The sequence below is a fragment of the Nelumbo nucifera genome, chromosome 6 (assembly GCF_055504915.1).
Source record: "Nelumbo nucifera cultivar China Antique chromosome 6, China Antique-T2T, whole genome shotgun sequence".
NCBI lineage: Eukaryota > Viridiplantae > Streptophyta > Magnoliopsida > Proteales > Nelumbonaceae > Nelumbo > Nelumbo nucifera.
The window spans coordinates 14,085,017-14,101,665 of NC_142654.1; the positions used below are offsets into that span (position 1 = coordinate 14,085,017).

Genomic DNA, 16,649 nt, shown 5'->3' on the forward strand with positions numbered 1-16,649 from the left:
CATTTCCTATTTCGCCCTTTTTCCAACCATCCGACAATAGTACAATTCAATAGAAACAAGTCTTGAAAATGAACTAAACCCCCTAACAACGCATTGCTTTACTTTGTGTTAATCTGTGAATAACATAAATTAGCACTATTTTTCAAAGAGGCCTAAACGAAACAGAAGGAAATTAATTCAAACACCGACACGAAGATTGCTCACATGCATCTCCTCAAATCAAAGAGCACAACATATAATCTCCTGAAATTATAGATGATTAAGCATGACTCGAAGCACAACATAACAAATAATATAATCTTTCCCCTTGTATTTCTGGCACAACGGAATCGGTAACGCATGACAAAATTGCAAGTCAAAGAGCCTCTTCTGCTGAAATTTGGAGTTACATAACGGAGAATATTAAATCGAGGAATTGAGATGTGATTAGTACCTTCGATCGTCATCGCCATTTCGGCAACTGGGAGGTCTAATAACGAGAAACAGAAGAAACAGAGAGAGCGAGAAGAAGTGGATGACCCCAAAGAGGAAAGTTTTGTCAGCCAAAGACAGAACTACAACGTCAAAATCCACTACCTATGTCGTTACTTTGCGCCGGGTGTGTCGTTAACCATATACATAACAATAGCTGTATCACCTTTGTTTTCACGCTTCCACTCCAAAATCTCAATTCTGTTGTACTGGTCTTCACTCTTCAGAAGTTGATCAATCCCCCATTAAATCATGAATTCATGATTGGAGCTTACTCAGTCCATTCGCAACTTCGCCTGGAGCTACCTGGGCCCATGAGCCGAGCTTCAGCCACAATATAATGAGCCTTTGACCTTGATTAATGATTAGATTACACCAAAACCCAATAACAAAGAGAAAAGGAAGCCCTACGGGTTGTTTGATAGGGCTGAAAATGGACCCGATCCGTTTATCGAATTCAAATATCTGATAAAGGAAAGGTACGGGCCTTTCTCTATTTTTTCCTTCAAACCAAATACAGCCTTATATTTTATATTATTTTGTATGTATTTATATTATACATATTTATATTTATACTCTTTTCAAACTGAACCTAAGGATTAAAGAACAAAACTAATTAACCATTGGAAGAATTTTTAGCTAATTCTACGCCAGAACTCCCTCGGGATATTAAATAGTTGTATTAGTTGCACGAATTTGTTACAAGAAGTCAACAACCATATATATAAGTGTGTACATAGCTAAAGTGCAAGTTATATTCAATTTAAAACATTAGTTTGAATTCCATCAAGTGATGTGTAGGCCTGTTCATGGCCGGGCTTGGGCTTGATTTTGCCTTGAATGTACTCAACCCGAAGCCTGAGCCTGATATAGTGTAAAGTCAGGCTTTAAGCCTGACCCATAAACAGGTCCACGTATGATTTTCAGACTGTTGCAAGGATTTTTCTTCATGGGCTCATTTGTGTAACGTGGGCCTGATGGGTTTGATCATCAACACCCCCATTAAGCTGAGCATGGAGGAGAATATGTTCAACCTAGAGAGTAGTAAAGTGAAGTGCTGTTTAGACCTTTTGAGTGGAGGGTTAATGACATTCCATGTGAAGTTCATGCAATGAGTGAAGCCTAGGTTATGGTACTCTAATTCAATGCCGGGAGTGAGATACCGTGGCTTGCTTACGAGGCCCAAGATACCAAATTTTCACCCAAAAAAGATATAGAAGCGACACTAAGATTTTCTACCATTAGGGCATCCTGACTACTCTTGATATTAAGCATGCTTGAATATGTAAAGGAGAGGATCGCTTTAGTAGTAGTCCATGAGTGGCGATGCACTTTAGATAGCATGAGATTCTCTTCACTAATGATAACCAATTTGTAGTGGGAGTTTGAAACTTTGAATAAACTGCCTAGTTTTATTAATTGCAAATAGACCTATTTATGCGCAGGGCCGGACCAAGTTTGCGCCGAGCTTTCTATGTGTCAACAGAAAACATTCATGCCTGAGTCTAAGCCTGGCCCGACCATTAGCCCTTGATCTTGAGTTCAAGTCTGGCCCTCATATAAAGTTTGAAGTTCGGGCCAGGCCAGAAATTTGAAACATAATTGTTTTTCTTTTTTTTTATTCAATAAAATAGTTTTTTATTTATATTAAAAGCCCTCAAAACTCAAAATAATAAAAGATCTCACTATTACTTGAAAAAAGAGAAGAGGAACAAAGAAAAAATATTTTGTGTGTGTATCTATCTATCTATATTAAATATTTAATATATATATATTAAATAAAATATTTTTATTATATAATATATTATAAAGTCGGACTTGGGCTCGGGCTCGGACTAGGCTTTTTTAGAAAGGTAGAACTCAGCCCGAAAAAGTCGAGCCCGAACCCGTGGGCCTAAAATCATGTCCAAGCCCGACTTAGAACAGGCGGGGCAAGGGCCGACCCATGAACAGGTCTAATTGCAAATGACATTTTAGGGCACATAATAGTGACATATTGTAAAGCACTCACAATGTGATGATATCAAGGGATTGGGAAATGTATCACCATCAGTTCTAGAGGGCAGAGTACCAAGTAAAAATTGGTGTTTGAAGTGGTATAGCATCAAACATATTTGCAACTTGTGGTGTAAGTTGCTAATGTACCTGCATTGAGATAGGTGCAAGCCAACAAAGGAGAAATAAGGTTCAATACCAAGGAAGTAATTAAGATGTAATGAGTGCCAAGATTCCTCATAACAAATGTCCAACCAAGAGTGTCACATGCTGCTTTCCAAGGTTTTAAAAACCAACCCAAAATCAGAATCATTCTAACCACCAGTTTTCGGGTCAGTAATTTGGCAATTTGGCTCAAATGGATGGCTCATTCTAACTTAAAAAAAAAACAAAAATAATTAAAATAAAAAACGGTCAAAAACTACTGAATGGATCGACAGTTCAATCGCCCGAGTCAGTAGGTCATTGACCAAATCAACGGTTTTTGGCCAAAGACCGGGTTAAGGGTGAAATGGAACTAGTTATGTGAATGATTTTTAGGCAAAATGGTCTGACCAGCCAAGTCAATTATGGTTCAAAAACAATACTACTTTCAAATTTCAATGGCCCTATAACAATGAGGTCATTGACATAAACAAGCACCAGAACTACAAAGGAGCCAAAGTGGTGTATAAGGAGAGATGAGTCCATTTTATGAAAAATATGTCTTTTACTCTATTATTTTCTTCCAAAAATTGATACAAAGTGGTGTATAAGGAGAGATGAGTCCATTACAAAAATGTGTCCTCCCCTTTTTTTCTAAAATGGACTAACACCTCCCCTTTAAATGTCGTGACAAATACCTCCCCTTCATTAGTAATCCATCAACAACCGTTTGCATCTAACAACATCTAGTGTGAATTTTTTTTGAGAACCCATCTTTGCCCCTTTGGTCATAATCAACAGAAAGGCTCTCACAGTTTTGTTGTCTTCGTCCATGTTGCCCAGACCCAACATGTGAAACTGCGGCATGAGCAACAAAGACTTTGTGATCGATGTGGTTTCCTGCAACCATTGCGACTTCTGTAGGAGCAATGGTGAAGCCAGGAGTTGTTGAGGTTTATGCTGAAGAAGATAGTTTTCATTTCGTCTCCCAACAAACACTAGGTCATAATCCCCACCCTTTCACCCCAATTTTTCATTCATTGATTAATTGGTCAATTGAACTACTCTACCTTTTGCCCCTTACGATGGAGAAGAAAGAGTTCAGATCGGCGTACTGGTCATACGGGAATGACAAGAAACTCGAGACAGACATTCCATGGATTCCACCATGAAATCGTGAGGCTTACGATTCTGAGTTGAAGAGGCAAAGGTGAGTGACAAAATATGATCAATGGATCAAGAATAAGTGCTATGAGAATGCATCCATGTTCATTTGTTTGTTAACAACAGAGGAATGCAAAGGAAGAAAAGGGGTTATCTCGAGGAATTGGAATTTGGAATAGAACAAAGATCCAGAATCTGTGAGGAATCTCTTTTATGTATGTCTGAAATAGCTTTTATTTGTTAATTGCATTTTCACATAACCTGTAAAGCTGCAACCATTAAAGCTTTAAGGTGTTTGTGATCAATGAAATAGAAATGCTCAAACAAATTGGATGCTGTCGGAGCTGATGATCAGTTTTGAAGTGCTTAAAAACTAGTTTTTCAAAAAAAATAAAAAAAGTGCTTAAAAACTACGTTTCAAAAGTCTAATATATTTAATTCATGTTGATGATAGTAGTGTTTTTTTACTTTAAGGGTATATTAGACTTTTCAATTCCTCTGTTAAATATAACTGTCAATGTTGATGGTAAGGGAGGTCTTAGTCAATTTTGAAAAAGAAAGGGAGGTTTCAGTATTTAGGAGAAATATCAAAGAAGGTTTAAGTCTATACCCAAAAAATATAAAAACATAGGTTGCCATTTGTGTGCTGTGCGTGTGGGGTGATCGAAGTTTTTTACCCATATTAGTCCCGACTATTTGGGGTCTTGGGAGGGGGAGAATATAGGTATGGTTTTAACTTTTGACATTTTTTGGCACAAAGTGATTACTCTCGAACTCAAATACATGTTCTCACACTTGCCAGCCTGAGATTTCATGCACTTAAATATGTACAACTTTTCCAAATAAATCACCACTACAAAATTGTGGTGGTGAAAGCCTGAGCTTCTTTTATTCAGTCTTCACTAATGGTGTGTTTGGTTTGAAGGAAAAAGTAGGAAAAGGAAGGGAATGGTAAGAAAACCTTTACAAACCTTATATAGGTTTTGCTCCCTTTTCCTTCCTTTCCCTACCTTTTCCTTCAAACCAAACATAAGCTAGAGGAACCATCTTTATACCAAGCAAAAATTATGTCTTGAAGCTCAACTTTCAAGTTTCCCCAATAAGTCTATTCAGTTCTGCTCCTTCCACACCAATCAGTTTTACTTACAAAAAAGCAATTCAAATAACATGAGCAGCCTTTCCTCGCCCTTCTGTGAGTATCCCAAATCTTTTCAAATCTCTTATCATACTAAGCATAATCTTCTTTTCCATTGAGTATTATTTCTACCTACCCAACCCCATCAAACATCACTGTCAATGTGATTTTGTAAACCCAGAAACAAAAATAAAACAAAAAAAAAAAGAAGAAAGGAAGGGGAAGGAATATAGAATCAAAAGTGAAGAAATTAAGTATTTAATCTATATAATATAAAGAATGAAAAAGGAGAGAACATGGTTAAGAACTTATCAAAACATATATACAACAAAATAAAAATCTAACAAAAGTGTGAAAAATCATATCAACATTAGTAAAACAATTAAAACTGACATTTGTTGCTAGAAGAAAAGAAAAAAGAAATGGGAAAAAGAGTTGAGAAATACCTGTAGAAGAAGTCTCTATCAAATCAAACCTGGTAAGAGAATAAAGCAAAATCATGAGCTCTCTCCCCGCCCCCTTATTTTCTCCATTTTCTGTTCCTCTAAGGTTCTAACTTCCATTCTTTAAAACATTAGGTAAGAAAATTTATGGATATGCTTTTCCTTCTTTTCATTACTATATCTTTCTTTCTTCAGTTTCTTCCCTTTCTAAGGGTGTTAATGGATTGGGTTTGGGCCAGGTCCATATACATCCAATCCTGAACCCTACCATAGACATAGGTCATGCTAGATTGTGGGCCCAATAATGGCAAAGGTGGTCCCAGACCTGGTCTCACCAAATGATCAGAATTAATTAAGTGGGTGGAAACTGACAAAATTCTATTAACACCAAAATCTAAATTTTATTGCAAGTGTACAATTAATAAGTAAAGAGAAAAACTTGAGTTGCCTATAAATTTTAGATTTAGGGATGCACAATTGGGTGGATAGGGTGCAAGTTGAAGACCAACCCATCTATAACCAGTTAACCACACATATATTAACAACCCATTTGTAAGCATCGGTTCAACCCGACCTAACCCACCCACTCCAACTCATTTAAATATTTGAAGTTATATTTGGGTAAACATGTTACTTTTGGATAAATACGTGTCCCTCGAAGATAGGATCAACATATTTACCCGCTACTTGACCTAGTATTTGAACATAGTTTTTAATATTCTAGGCTTTCTAGCCTTAGGAATCTTGCCATGTGGAACTCTTGGATTGGTCGTGATCATGGTCAGATTTTAGGTTCGACACTTCGACTTTACACTATATCGGGCTTTAGCTTTGGACCAAGAGTAGGTCTTGTGATCCATTTACCCAGATTTGACCCGCTGTTTAGAACAAAATTTTGGGCTATCACAAACTAGAAATCTTCCAGTTCCCACGTGTCACTACCAAGTTGGGTTGATCTACATATCCGAATTTTTACCCAGTGTCACTCTACCAAGTTGAGCCGGTTCAACCCATTAACCCAAAATTGATCCACAAGAAACATTAAGGCTATGTTTGGTTTGAAAGAAAATACAGGAAAATGAAGAAAAAAGTAGGGAAACTTTTTCAAACCTTTATATAGGTTTCTCTAATTATATACAGGTAATTTCTATGGTGCCAGAAAAGTATGGTACATGAAAAACTTAAGACACCCACGTAAATTTGGATGCTGTAAGTCAATGATCAAAATAGAGCAAAAATTAGTATTAATATACGAAAAACCAAGAAACTTTTTGAACTTGTTCTGATCTTGCTTGTTTTTTTCTCTTATAATGGTGCACTGTGATTCATCTCCTGCCGTCCTTTTAAGTTGCACCCATTTTTTAATCCAACAACTACTTTTGTTTCATCGGAACAAAATGCCAAAGCAAATAAACCAAAACAACTCTTCCTTTTGCATCTCTTTTGAAAACCAAGGAAGGCTGAAGCAAACAAAAGGACAAACGGAAAACCACGTGGTTGCAGCTGGTTTTGCACCCTCTGTTGTCGATCATTTGACAGTGAATGCAGCAAGTTGCAATCAGCCAACAACTCTCGCAGATTACAAAATACAAACTATACACAGGTGTAGCCCCTTGGTTAGCTTTCTCATTACCACCTCCATTCAAACCCTTGATGATGAATTGGGTTGATATATAAAACCCCTTTACCAGCCAACCCAGCTTTTTTTGTTCAGTGGTTGCAGCACATATTGTGCTCGGCCCGGCCTGGTCTGGTTTGCACTGTTGGGTTCAGATATTATAGTATAGGCAAGGTTCAAATTATCATAATGTATGGTTTCATATATGTTGATACGGTTAAATAAAGGCAATTCATCAGAAATTGCCACGTGGCTTATATTCGGGGCAAAACAAAGAATTCACCCACAAGCTGATATATTAGACCTCGTACACAAATAGGCACCCATCTCAAAGTATTAAACACCTTACGCCATACTAACACACCTCGTACTCACACCTTGCAATTACCATTTGCTTATTACTCACTACAAGCTTATAAATTCATGATCACTCTCCCTTTTTCATTTTGACTAACTTGAGCATCACAGACTCCATCCTTAGAAATGAGTTTTAGGGACCCTAACACATTCTATAACTACAAGTCGCCATGACATTCAAGTCTTCTAGCTATCTCCTTATTTTCCAATTTGAGCAGCAACAATACATATCATACAATGAGTTTAAATCAGCTACCAAAACACAGTCCCAACAACATCCCATCCCAACCAGCAATTACATCCGTGCATTAAGAACATCTCCACATAAATGACAAGCGAGATATTCCCAATGTGCGAGTTACAGTGACTGATTGGAACAATATGTATCACCGATACCTGAAATACTAATATTTGAGAAATATGACCATTTCTACCAAAAAAAATTAGGAAAATATGACCATCTTCAAAGCTTAATATCATTCTCAAAGGTGGTTATATTTTGTTGGGATAAGTGGATGCCAAAACACTAAGAATCAGCACGTATCGCCTAATAAATCAAGTAATACAAGATTTTTATTGTTTTTTCTTTTCGGGTATTACTCGCCATTCGGTGCTATACTAAACCTCCCCTTGACCCCTTTTCTTCCCAAAGTAGTAGTTGCGGGATTCGATTCCGCATCACTGTTAGAACAAATTAGTTAATACACCAAGACTTTTTCAGATCGAGCGTATCAAGAATACAAGAGGCAGTGGAGGCTACGCCTTCTGAGCACCTCCAAGGGAAACCCATCAATGTTAAGTTCCCTAAATCCCAACAGTTCAACAAAGAATCACCTCCACATGATTTGCGAGTTTCTCTTTTTGCCCATCGTTTCATGTTGTAATTGCCACGAATAGACTACTGATACAATCGCCATCAGATTTCCGACTGCCAACCAACCGACACTCTGCCTTCAACCATGGTCGTTCTGAAGTCCAGATGAGTCAAACTGTGTGTTTATCAAAGTGATGGTGAAACAGCTTGCTAGTTGCTACAGTCCAGGCTTGGGCCCAGGCCAGACCAGACTTGAAATCGATCCAAATCGAACTAAACTGTATTCAGTCAAATTAATTAATAGGGGAAGGAACCATGTAGGTTCGGCCGGGCCAAGAATCAGCCGCCCTCACCTCACAAACCCTTTATTCCTCCTTTCCGGAGCTACATTTTTTTTTAAATGGCAACTAGCGGAGCTGGCTCAGGAAACCTTATCCACTGTTAGTTGTTGGACTACTTTACGCCGACTCCCTCTTGTGGGCCCTACAATCTTATTTCGCGCCACGTCACTTCAAAAGTTCGAGTTGATAACCTCCCTTCCTCACGAGGAACCTTCCAGATCTGGACAGAGCGAGAATGCGAGATACGAAGCCCCTGTGCACAATGCGCACCAGCCTGTACACGTTATTAAAAAACTTACAAATGTTTTGTTTGCCGACATCAGGCCAATCCAACGGCCGACAGTTTTTGAGAGCTTTGCGCGGATCTTGATCTTGAAGATTTTGATCCAGTGAGGCTGATGCCTAATTACGTCTAATCCAGAAATGAAAACGATTGTAGAATATACAGATAAGACTTATTAATAATATCAAAATCAGCGCCGCCCTTAGTTGACACGTGTATAGCACTTAAATCAAACAAGAAACCCAAAAAGGAAAAAACGTGTTGAATTAGAAGGCTTTAGTCAGAGCCCAGAAGAGAAACCAAAAAAATCCTAACTGTATTAAGTATTAACTCGCTTTTTTTTTCTCTGCAGTATAAATACGAGGACAGCCCCCTCCGAACCAAACCCGTAAGGCCGTAAACGAGAAAACGAGAGCGATCGGAGATGTTTCAGGAAAATCTCTGGATGATGGGCGGCAACTTCTCGCCGTCGCCATCTCCCTTCCCCTCGCCTTGGACTCGGGTTCAGGACAAGCTCTTCGAGCGGGCTCTGGTCACCTTCCCGGAAGGGACCCTGGATCGGTGGCAGAAGATCGCTGGACAGGTGCCCGGGAAGACGGCTTTGGAGGTTAGAGATCACTACGAGGCTCTGGTTCACGATGTGCAGGAGATCGACTCGGGACGGGTGGAGGTTCCGGACTACGCGGATAACTCGTTCACGCCGAGTTGGGCTTCCGAGTGCCAGGCGAGTCAGATCTCATTTGGGTCGAAGCCGCCTAGGCAGACGGAAACGGAGAGAAAGAAAGGGGTTCCCTGGACGGAGGAGGAGCACAGGTCAGACGAATTTTCTGCAACTCTTTCTTTTCTCGATTAGAATTCTTCAAACCAAACACCTTCAATTGATCAACTATTTTACTTTCCCTCCTTTTTCTTTCTACGCGAAAGAAATATTTCCAAATAACGAGGTTAATTTAGTAGTTCCGTCTTATATTTTCAATATAGCCCGGTTACCGGTAGTCCCTCACAAAAAGTGTTAGGTTTCGACGTTTCGCTAGTTTTAAGTGTTCATGACTTCATGCTATTCTTTTTGTTTTTTTATTTTTTGTTAAATTTTTGACACATTTATGAATTAGAATTACCAATTTACCATGGAGAACGGAGATGGGACGCCGCTGCCCGTTGGATGAACCAGAAAACTCGAAGCCCACTGTTTTTTTGATACATGCGGCGGGCCTGTAGCGTGTTGGGTGTAAAGACATAGTTGCCCATGGACTATAACAGACAAATGTTGGAAACCTTTGTTTTTAATATGGATATTTTTGTCCTGGGAATTTTACAAAGAGAAATATTTCCTGGGATTATTTATCCATGGCAAAGAGAAGAGGGCGCTTGGTGCAAGTGCAACAAGAATTCAGTACCGGACAGGAAACCTCTTTTGAACTTGCCTTCTAAGCCTGGACTCTCGCTAGAAACGGCATTAATGGGCCCACCAAGTCATGGCCCATTTAGCGAAGGTGGATGAACTGTCCAAGTCGATGGCCCATTGTGTCTGACAGATAGACTTGAAGAAGGCCCAACAAGTCATACCGTACAGCTGGCGCGCATGCAGGTTGTTGGACTCATTGGGTCCCACATTTAATCTTGTTCACGATTCACATTCATGGGCTGTACTCGTGATTGTATGTACTGACTCCTGTCGGAGTCGGTTCTCATTCTTTGACCGCAATCCATTAATTAGATTAATCCTATGTGCCCCCATCGTTATCTGGTTCGGGTTGAGTAATGGAAAGAGAGGCAACAAACCCGACGCCAAAGGGAGATTTCAACCAATTTTGTGGATCGGTCCAACCGTCCAAGAGAATTTTGAATCTTAAGATAGAACTCAGTGGCTCAAATCTCAAAATGAATTAGTATTGCGTGAAGTATAGTAAAGAGTATAGGTGCAACTTGGGTTGGGCCAAATTAGTCTAAACCCAGGGCTGGGTTTAATCTAAAAACGAATCCAACTTAAGGCATTATTTGGTATTTATGGACTTATCTTCTCTTCGCAATTTAAATATCTACTATGAATACTGACTTTTTAATTGCAAAAAAGGAGATAGGTCAGGAATGCCAAATGCAGCCTAGCTTTGGGAAACATGAACCTGACATGCCTTTGCATACCATGTCTGCACATTTTAGCAAAAAGTGAAGAAGTCAAGACCAATCTAAACCCAACCCAATGATTTATGACTTGGATTACGGTTACAGTTTTGGGTTAAACAACTTAGATTTTGTTAGGGTTCATTTCAACCCTATACTATCCGGCACTATTTGCACCCTTATAAGAATTAAGACTGGGTTTGGTTTAGTTCGGTGGCTGGAAAAGGATGGGATGAAAAAGGGAAATTGGGTGTAAACTTTTCACGTCCTAATTGTCTGGTACTTTTCATGTTCTAATTGTCTGGTTACAAAGGGAAAAATGGTGGTAACATCAACTTCAATGACAAAAATTTGATTTGTTTTGAACTGTTTTTGGGTGCTTCAATGACAAAATATTGATTTGTTTTGAACTGTTTTTGGGTCTTTATCATTTTGGAATGAGTGAAAATACAGTACAAATCCTTCAATTTTGTATTTCCAAACTTGTATTTGCACTATACAAATTGTATTCTTCCCAAATTGAGCCTTAATTGCTCGGGTTTGTTGAATTAATAAAAATAATTTTTATTATTTCATTTACTCTTATTTAATAAGATGAATTATATATATGCCCATTTTCATAAATTTTCTATATTTTTACAAAATTTTGCATTATTTATTTATTTTTTACATTTTCATTACTTAATTATGATATCATACTACTATGTGACCTTGGTGGTTAAACCACTAAATCATTGGATCTAGTCAATGAGTTATATTATTATTTATAAGTAGGTGATAATTCTTGGCCCAACATTGGAAACCTAGTTCAACTCAACCCAAGCCCACACCAAGCTTAGAAAATTTTAGGTTGGGCTTGGGCCCAATAATCCAAGCCCGGTGTATATTTTATATGTTATATTATAAATTATATATTTATATTAAATAGTTAATATAAAATAAGTATTGGGTATTATATTTGACAATTCAGATATGGATACGGATATATGATTTGGAAATGCATGGATATGTTAATGAAACACATGCAAATTTTATAAATACATTAATAATATTATATTTAAACTCAAATAGTCACAAATAGTGTATAAATAAATAGGTAATGTATATTTTAATAGTGCATATGAAAAAAAAAATATATTATAATTAATATAGTGGGATGTATAAGTATCACATAATTTTATTGTTAATGCATTATTCAAAAAGTTCAAAACACATAACTTATGCATATATTTTATTTTGATTATTATATTGATTATTTTTTATTCTATTATTTTTACACTAACAAAAAAGTTAACTAAATATTAAATTCTCAAATATAAATTAAAATATCAATTAATAATTTATAAAAACATATAATCTCAATTTAAAATATATCAAATATATTAAAATTTCTAAGATATATATCATATGTAACTTTTTAATTATTAAAATAATGATTCCATTATTAATATTTTTATTATTATAGTTCTGTCTAAAATTAATAATGTTTTTTATACAAAATGTTGATTAGTATATTTGATAGGTTCTAATTAATATTATATTATCAAATATTTTGTAAACATTTTTTTATTTTTTAAATACTTAACATGTTATTATTTAATGTAATGTAAATTAAAGTATTAATTAATAATTTATATATATATTAATTTTAAGTACTAAAATAATTATTCTATTATTAATATTTATTATAAAAAATTCTTGAGATGAAAATCATCCTTTTATATTTTAATGTGGATTTATTAGATAATTTATTTCATTAGTTTATAAAATATTAATTTTGAATATTATTATTTTTTATTAATAATGAATATTATTTTATTGCAATGCGCTAACTGGCTAGTTGGTAAGGTCTTCTACTGATTGTAAAGGAGATTTAGGATTGATTCACGCATGCACCTGGGTTGGGAGGGTTATGGGTTGTGGGTGTTGGGAGATGGAAGATGGGATCCCCTTGTTTGTGCAGACCATGGAGCAAAAAAAATAATAATAAAGTCTTAGATGCATTGCACACTAGGCAACTTAGGTTCAAACCACCCCATCTTCAATTTTTAGTAGAAAGGTGTAGACATGTGACGTATGAGTCTGTATCGGTACATATTGGTAGATACAATGCGGCACAAATCGATACATGCTTGTATTAATCCAATATGCACGACTGGCAAGATACACTATCGGTTGTAGTGTATCTAGTATTGGTTATAATCGATATGATATGATATGCCATGTATCAGATATATTGTATCATTATGTCAATCCTTGTATATACATATTCATGAGTTAATATATGTGTCGACATAAGTCAATTCATGTATAAAAATTGTTCATCTAGGCATGACGTCATTCCCATTCTTAAACAATGTGTGGATTAGTATATGCAAGCAAGTCAAGTATTGAGGGTTGGAGCCAAGTTAAGCCAAATATTTAATCATGTGAGCTTGTTTTGCCATAGAAACAAAAGGCCCACATCGATCAATTTGAGTTAGAAACATGATCTTAAATTTGGCTCAACTCAAAAATTCATGTATTCAAACTAGCTTTATTCAAGCTTATAGTGAATTTCACAAATTAAATTTTATTGGGCTCAAGATTGGTTCAATGCTCAATTTAAAATTTTAGATATAGTAAAAGTGAACTTTTTACAAGTAGAATGTTTTTTTTTCTTTTTTTGGGGTCATTTATTATAAAACACTCTTTATAGTTTTATGAATTTATTAAATCCTACCTTATAGTTTGTGTTTTATTAAAATATCCTCTATAGTTTGCAATCAATTTACTTAATTAACTTTTCATTATATGAAAGTGGAAATACTAATTTTAACATTAACATAAATTCAAATATATTTAATCAAAAGAAACTAATAATAAAATGCCATTTTTGCCCCTAGTAAAACATGAACAACCACCCTATTTTTCTCTAATTAGACAATTTTGTTTTCCATACGAAAAAATGTTGGTGGTATTTTTGGAATAAACAACTATGGGTTTGTGCCCTTAAACATTTTCCACTTGGGGGTGTTCTTTTTTTTGGATTTTAAGAGAAGGGAAGTTGATCAATGGAATTTTGATTCCCATCGACCAAGAAACCCATATTATTTTTTCATATTTATATGGGGATCAGGGAAAGTTTATTTTTCTGGTACCCATCTCTTAGGTGGGTAAATAAATTTCTCATTTGGAGGGGGGGGGAGGGGAAGTTGCTAACATTTAAGGGGTGTTCTTTTTTTGGATTTTGAGAGGGGGAAAGTTGGTCAATGGGATTTTGGTTCCCATTGACCAAGAATCTCATATTCATTTTTTAGATTTATGTGGGGACTAGAGAAAGTTTGTTTTCCTGAGTATCATTTACTCGTGTAAGTAATACCTAACTCCTAGGTAGGTAAATAACTTTTTCGCTTAGGAAAAAAGTTGTTAACACTTGAATGGGACAAAAATGCCCTTTTCAATAATGGATTTTTATGGTTAAAATGATCATTATTTTATTTACTTAGGAAATAAAAGAACATGGGTAAATGAGCTTATCCAAGTAAGTGTTTTTCAGAAAAAAACTTATCCAGGTAATTGCATTTACCCAAATAAGTAATTTATTAAAAAGCGAATAGGGTCTTAAATGTGACAAAAATGTTTTTTTTAATAATTGATTTTTATGGCTAAAATAGTCATTATTTTATTTACATGAGAAATAAAAGAATATGGGTAAATACACTTATCCGAGTAAGTATTTCTTGGAAAACACTTACCTAGGTAAGCGAATGGGGCCTTAGTTTAGGTGATCGTGTTACTAATTCTTAATGAAAGGTTGATTAAGTAAATGGGTTGTAAATTACAAAGGGTGTTTTAGTAAATGGGTAAGCGAATGGGGCCTTAGTTTAGGTGATCATGTTACTAGTTCTTAATGAAAGGATGATTAAGTAAATGGGTTGTAAATTACAAAGGGTGTTTTAGTAAAATGCATAATATAGGGTAGGTTTAAATAAATTTATGAAATTATTGGGGTGTTCTAGTAAATGACCTCCTTTTTTTTCGCCTTATTAACCTATAGGGGTGTAAATGGATCAAATTTGAATCGGCAATATCTGATATTTGAATTTGATTCAATACTTGACAAATATTGAAAATTAATATTTAAATATTCGATTCAATTCGAATTTGACTAATTAATAAATATATAAAATAATATTTTATTTATTTAAAATATATAATTTATATAAAACATTTAAGTATCTTATATATTATATATAAAAATTAAATAATCAGTCGTATTTGAATATTTATTGAATTGAATTAGGTCATATTTAAATTCGAATCTGATTAACTATTCGATATGAATATGATATTTAAATTTAATCGAATTTAATTTGATTATGTCGAATCTCTAATTTAAAATTGGATTTTCGAATACTGTTCAACACCTATACTAATTTGCATCTTGTAGTTGCGTTGAAACAGGTTATTTTTAATCGGATTACAAAAATACGGAAAGGGCGATTGGAGGAGCATCTCGAGGAATGCTGTGGTGTCGCGAACGCCAACACAAGTGGCTAGCCACGCCCAAAAATATTACCTGCGTTTGAACTCGGTGAAAAAAGAGAAGAAGCGGTCCAGCATCCATGACATTACCACAGTAGACACCAACCCGGTGAATGTCGGACCCAACCCGCCAAGCAGTGGTCCTACACAGATGGTGGAAACAATAGACCCTACAAACCCATACCCGGTTTCAAGCACAGCCCCAATCCAGGGATATCAAGGGTTCGGGTTTTCCATGTAAAACAGTTGAAGGAGAATAGATAGAGTGATAGACAGAGGAGGTAAATATATGTACATAACATATAAAGTTGTTTATAACTTTATATATTAACACCAATTTGTGAAGTTAATTTATTTTTATTACTCAGAGGAGTTTGTAGTTATACTAACCCCAAGAATCTAAGAGAAAATTTTAGACTTGAGACTTGAGAGTCCTCTCTATGTGTGATGAAGTGGTAGGAGTAGAATGCACTGGACGTGTTTTTAGATTGTATTCAGGGGTTCTAGTGGGTGGGCTCGTTCGGGTTTTGCTCAACTCAAGTCCAATATTAAGAATTGTGTCTAAGGCCCAAGCTTAAAGACAAGCCCCTCAGGCTCAAGTGGGCGATTAGTTCACACTAAAAATTTATATAAAGTATTAAAGTATGTGTTGGGATGTTGTTAGGCCGAGTTTGGTCTATTAAAAGTCTAACCCTATGCCTTGTCTGTAAAACTTTTGATCTCAGCCTGAGGATTAAAAACCTACCTAACCCGTGTAAAATTACAGCTTGGGTCAGTCCAGGTTCGGATTGTATTTGTGCTTCATCTGGTCCATGAACATGCCACCACCAGACCACTTTATGGATGAATTACACGTTATGATCTTGTTAGTGGTGGTTTAAACTTTAATGAATTATGATACCCGGCAACAGCCATCGAGTATATATGCCTCACAACCAGTCGGCTTTCTCATTGTACATGCATAATTCAGGTGGGTCATTATGATTGGTTAAACATACATTGACACAGCCATCAAGTGCAGCTCATGTGGACCCTGCATCTCTTTTGTTAGTTATTCAACCTGAACCGGTTAAAAGAACATCAAAATCAAAAACAACTTTTTATAGCTTTCTCAAGCAGACAACATGATTCCCTTATGTAAGCTTGACAATGTGTCTCACACACCAATATGGCTCCAGAATATCATTGGTTCCACAGCCCGACTTCTATGAGTACTCTAAACAATCGGAACATAAA

The 16,649-nt window shown here is 36.0% G+C and overlaps 2 protein-coding genes across 2 annotated transcripts in view; one reads left to right on the forward strand and one right to left on the reverse strand.

The window, feature by feature from the left end:
• Nucleotides 1-567, reverse strand: part of LOC104591338 (Vacuolar protein sorting 55 (VPS55) family protein) — a 40,595-nt gene extending 40,028 nt beyond the window's left edge. Inside the window, exon 1 of the mRNA XM_019196305.2 lies at nt 434-567. The gene's annotated coding sequence lies outside the window, so the exon portion shown is untranslated. The remainder of the gene's footprint in view (nt 1-433) is intronic.
• Nucleotides 568-9,133: 8,566 nt separating this feature from the next.
• Nucleotides 9,134-15,835, forward strand: LOC104589256 (transcription factor DIVARICATA-like). The gene is made up of 2 exons (XM_010247513.3): nt 9,134-9,578; nt 15,333-15,835. Exons 1-2 carry the CDS (start codon nt 9,190-9,192, stop codon nt 15,652-15,654), a joined length of 711 nt encoding a protein of 236 aa, XP_010245815.1. The 5' UTR covers nt 9,134-9,189; the 3' UTR covers nt 15,655-15,835.
• The last annotated feature ends 814 nt before the right edge of the window (nt 15,836-16,649 follow it).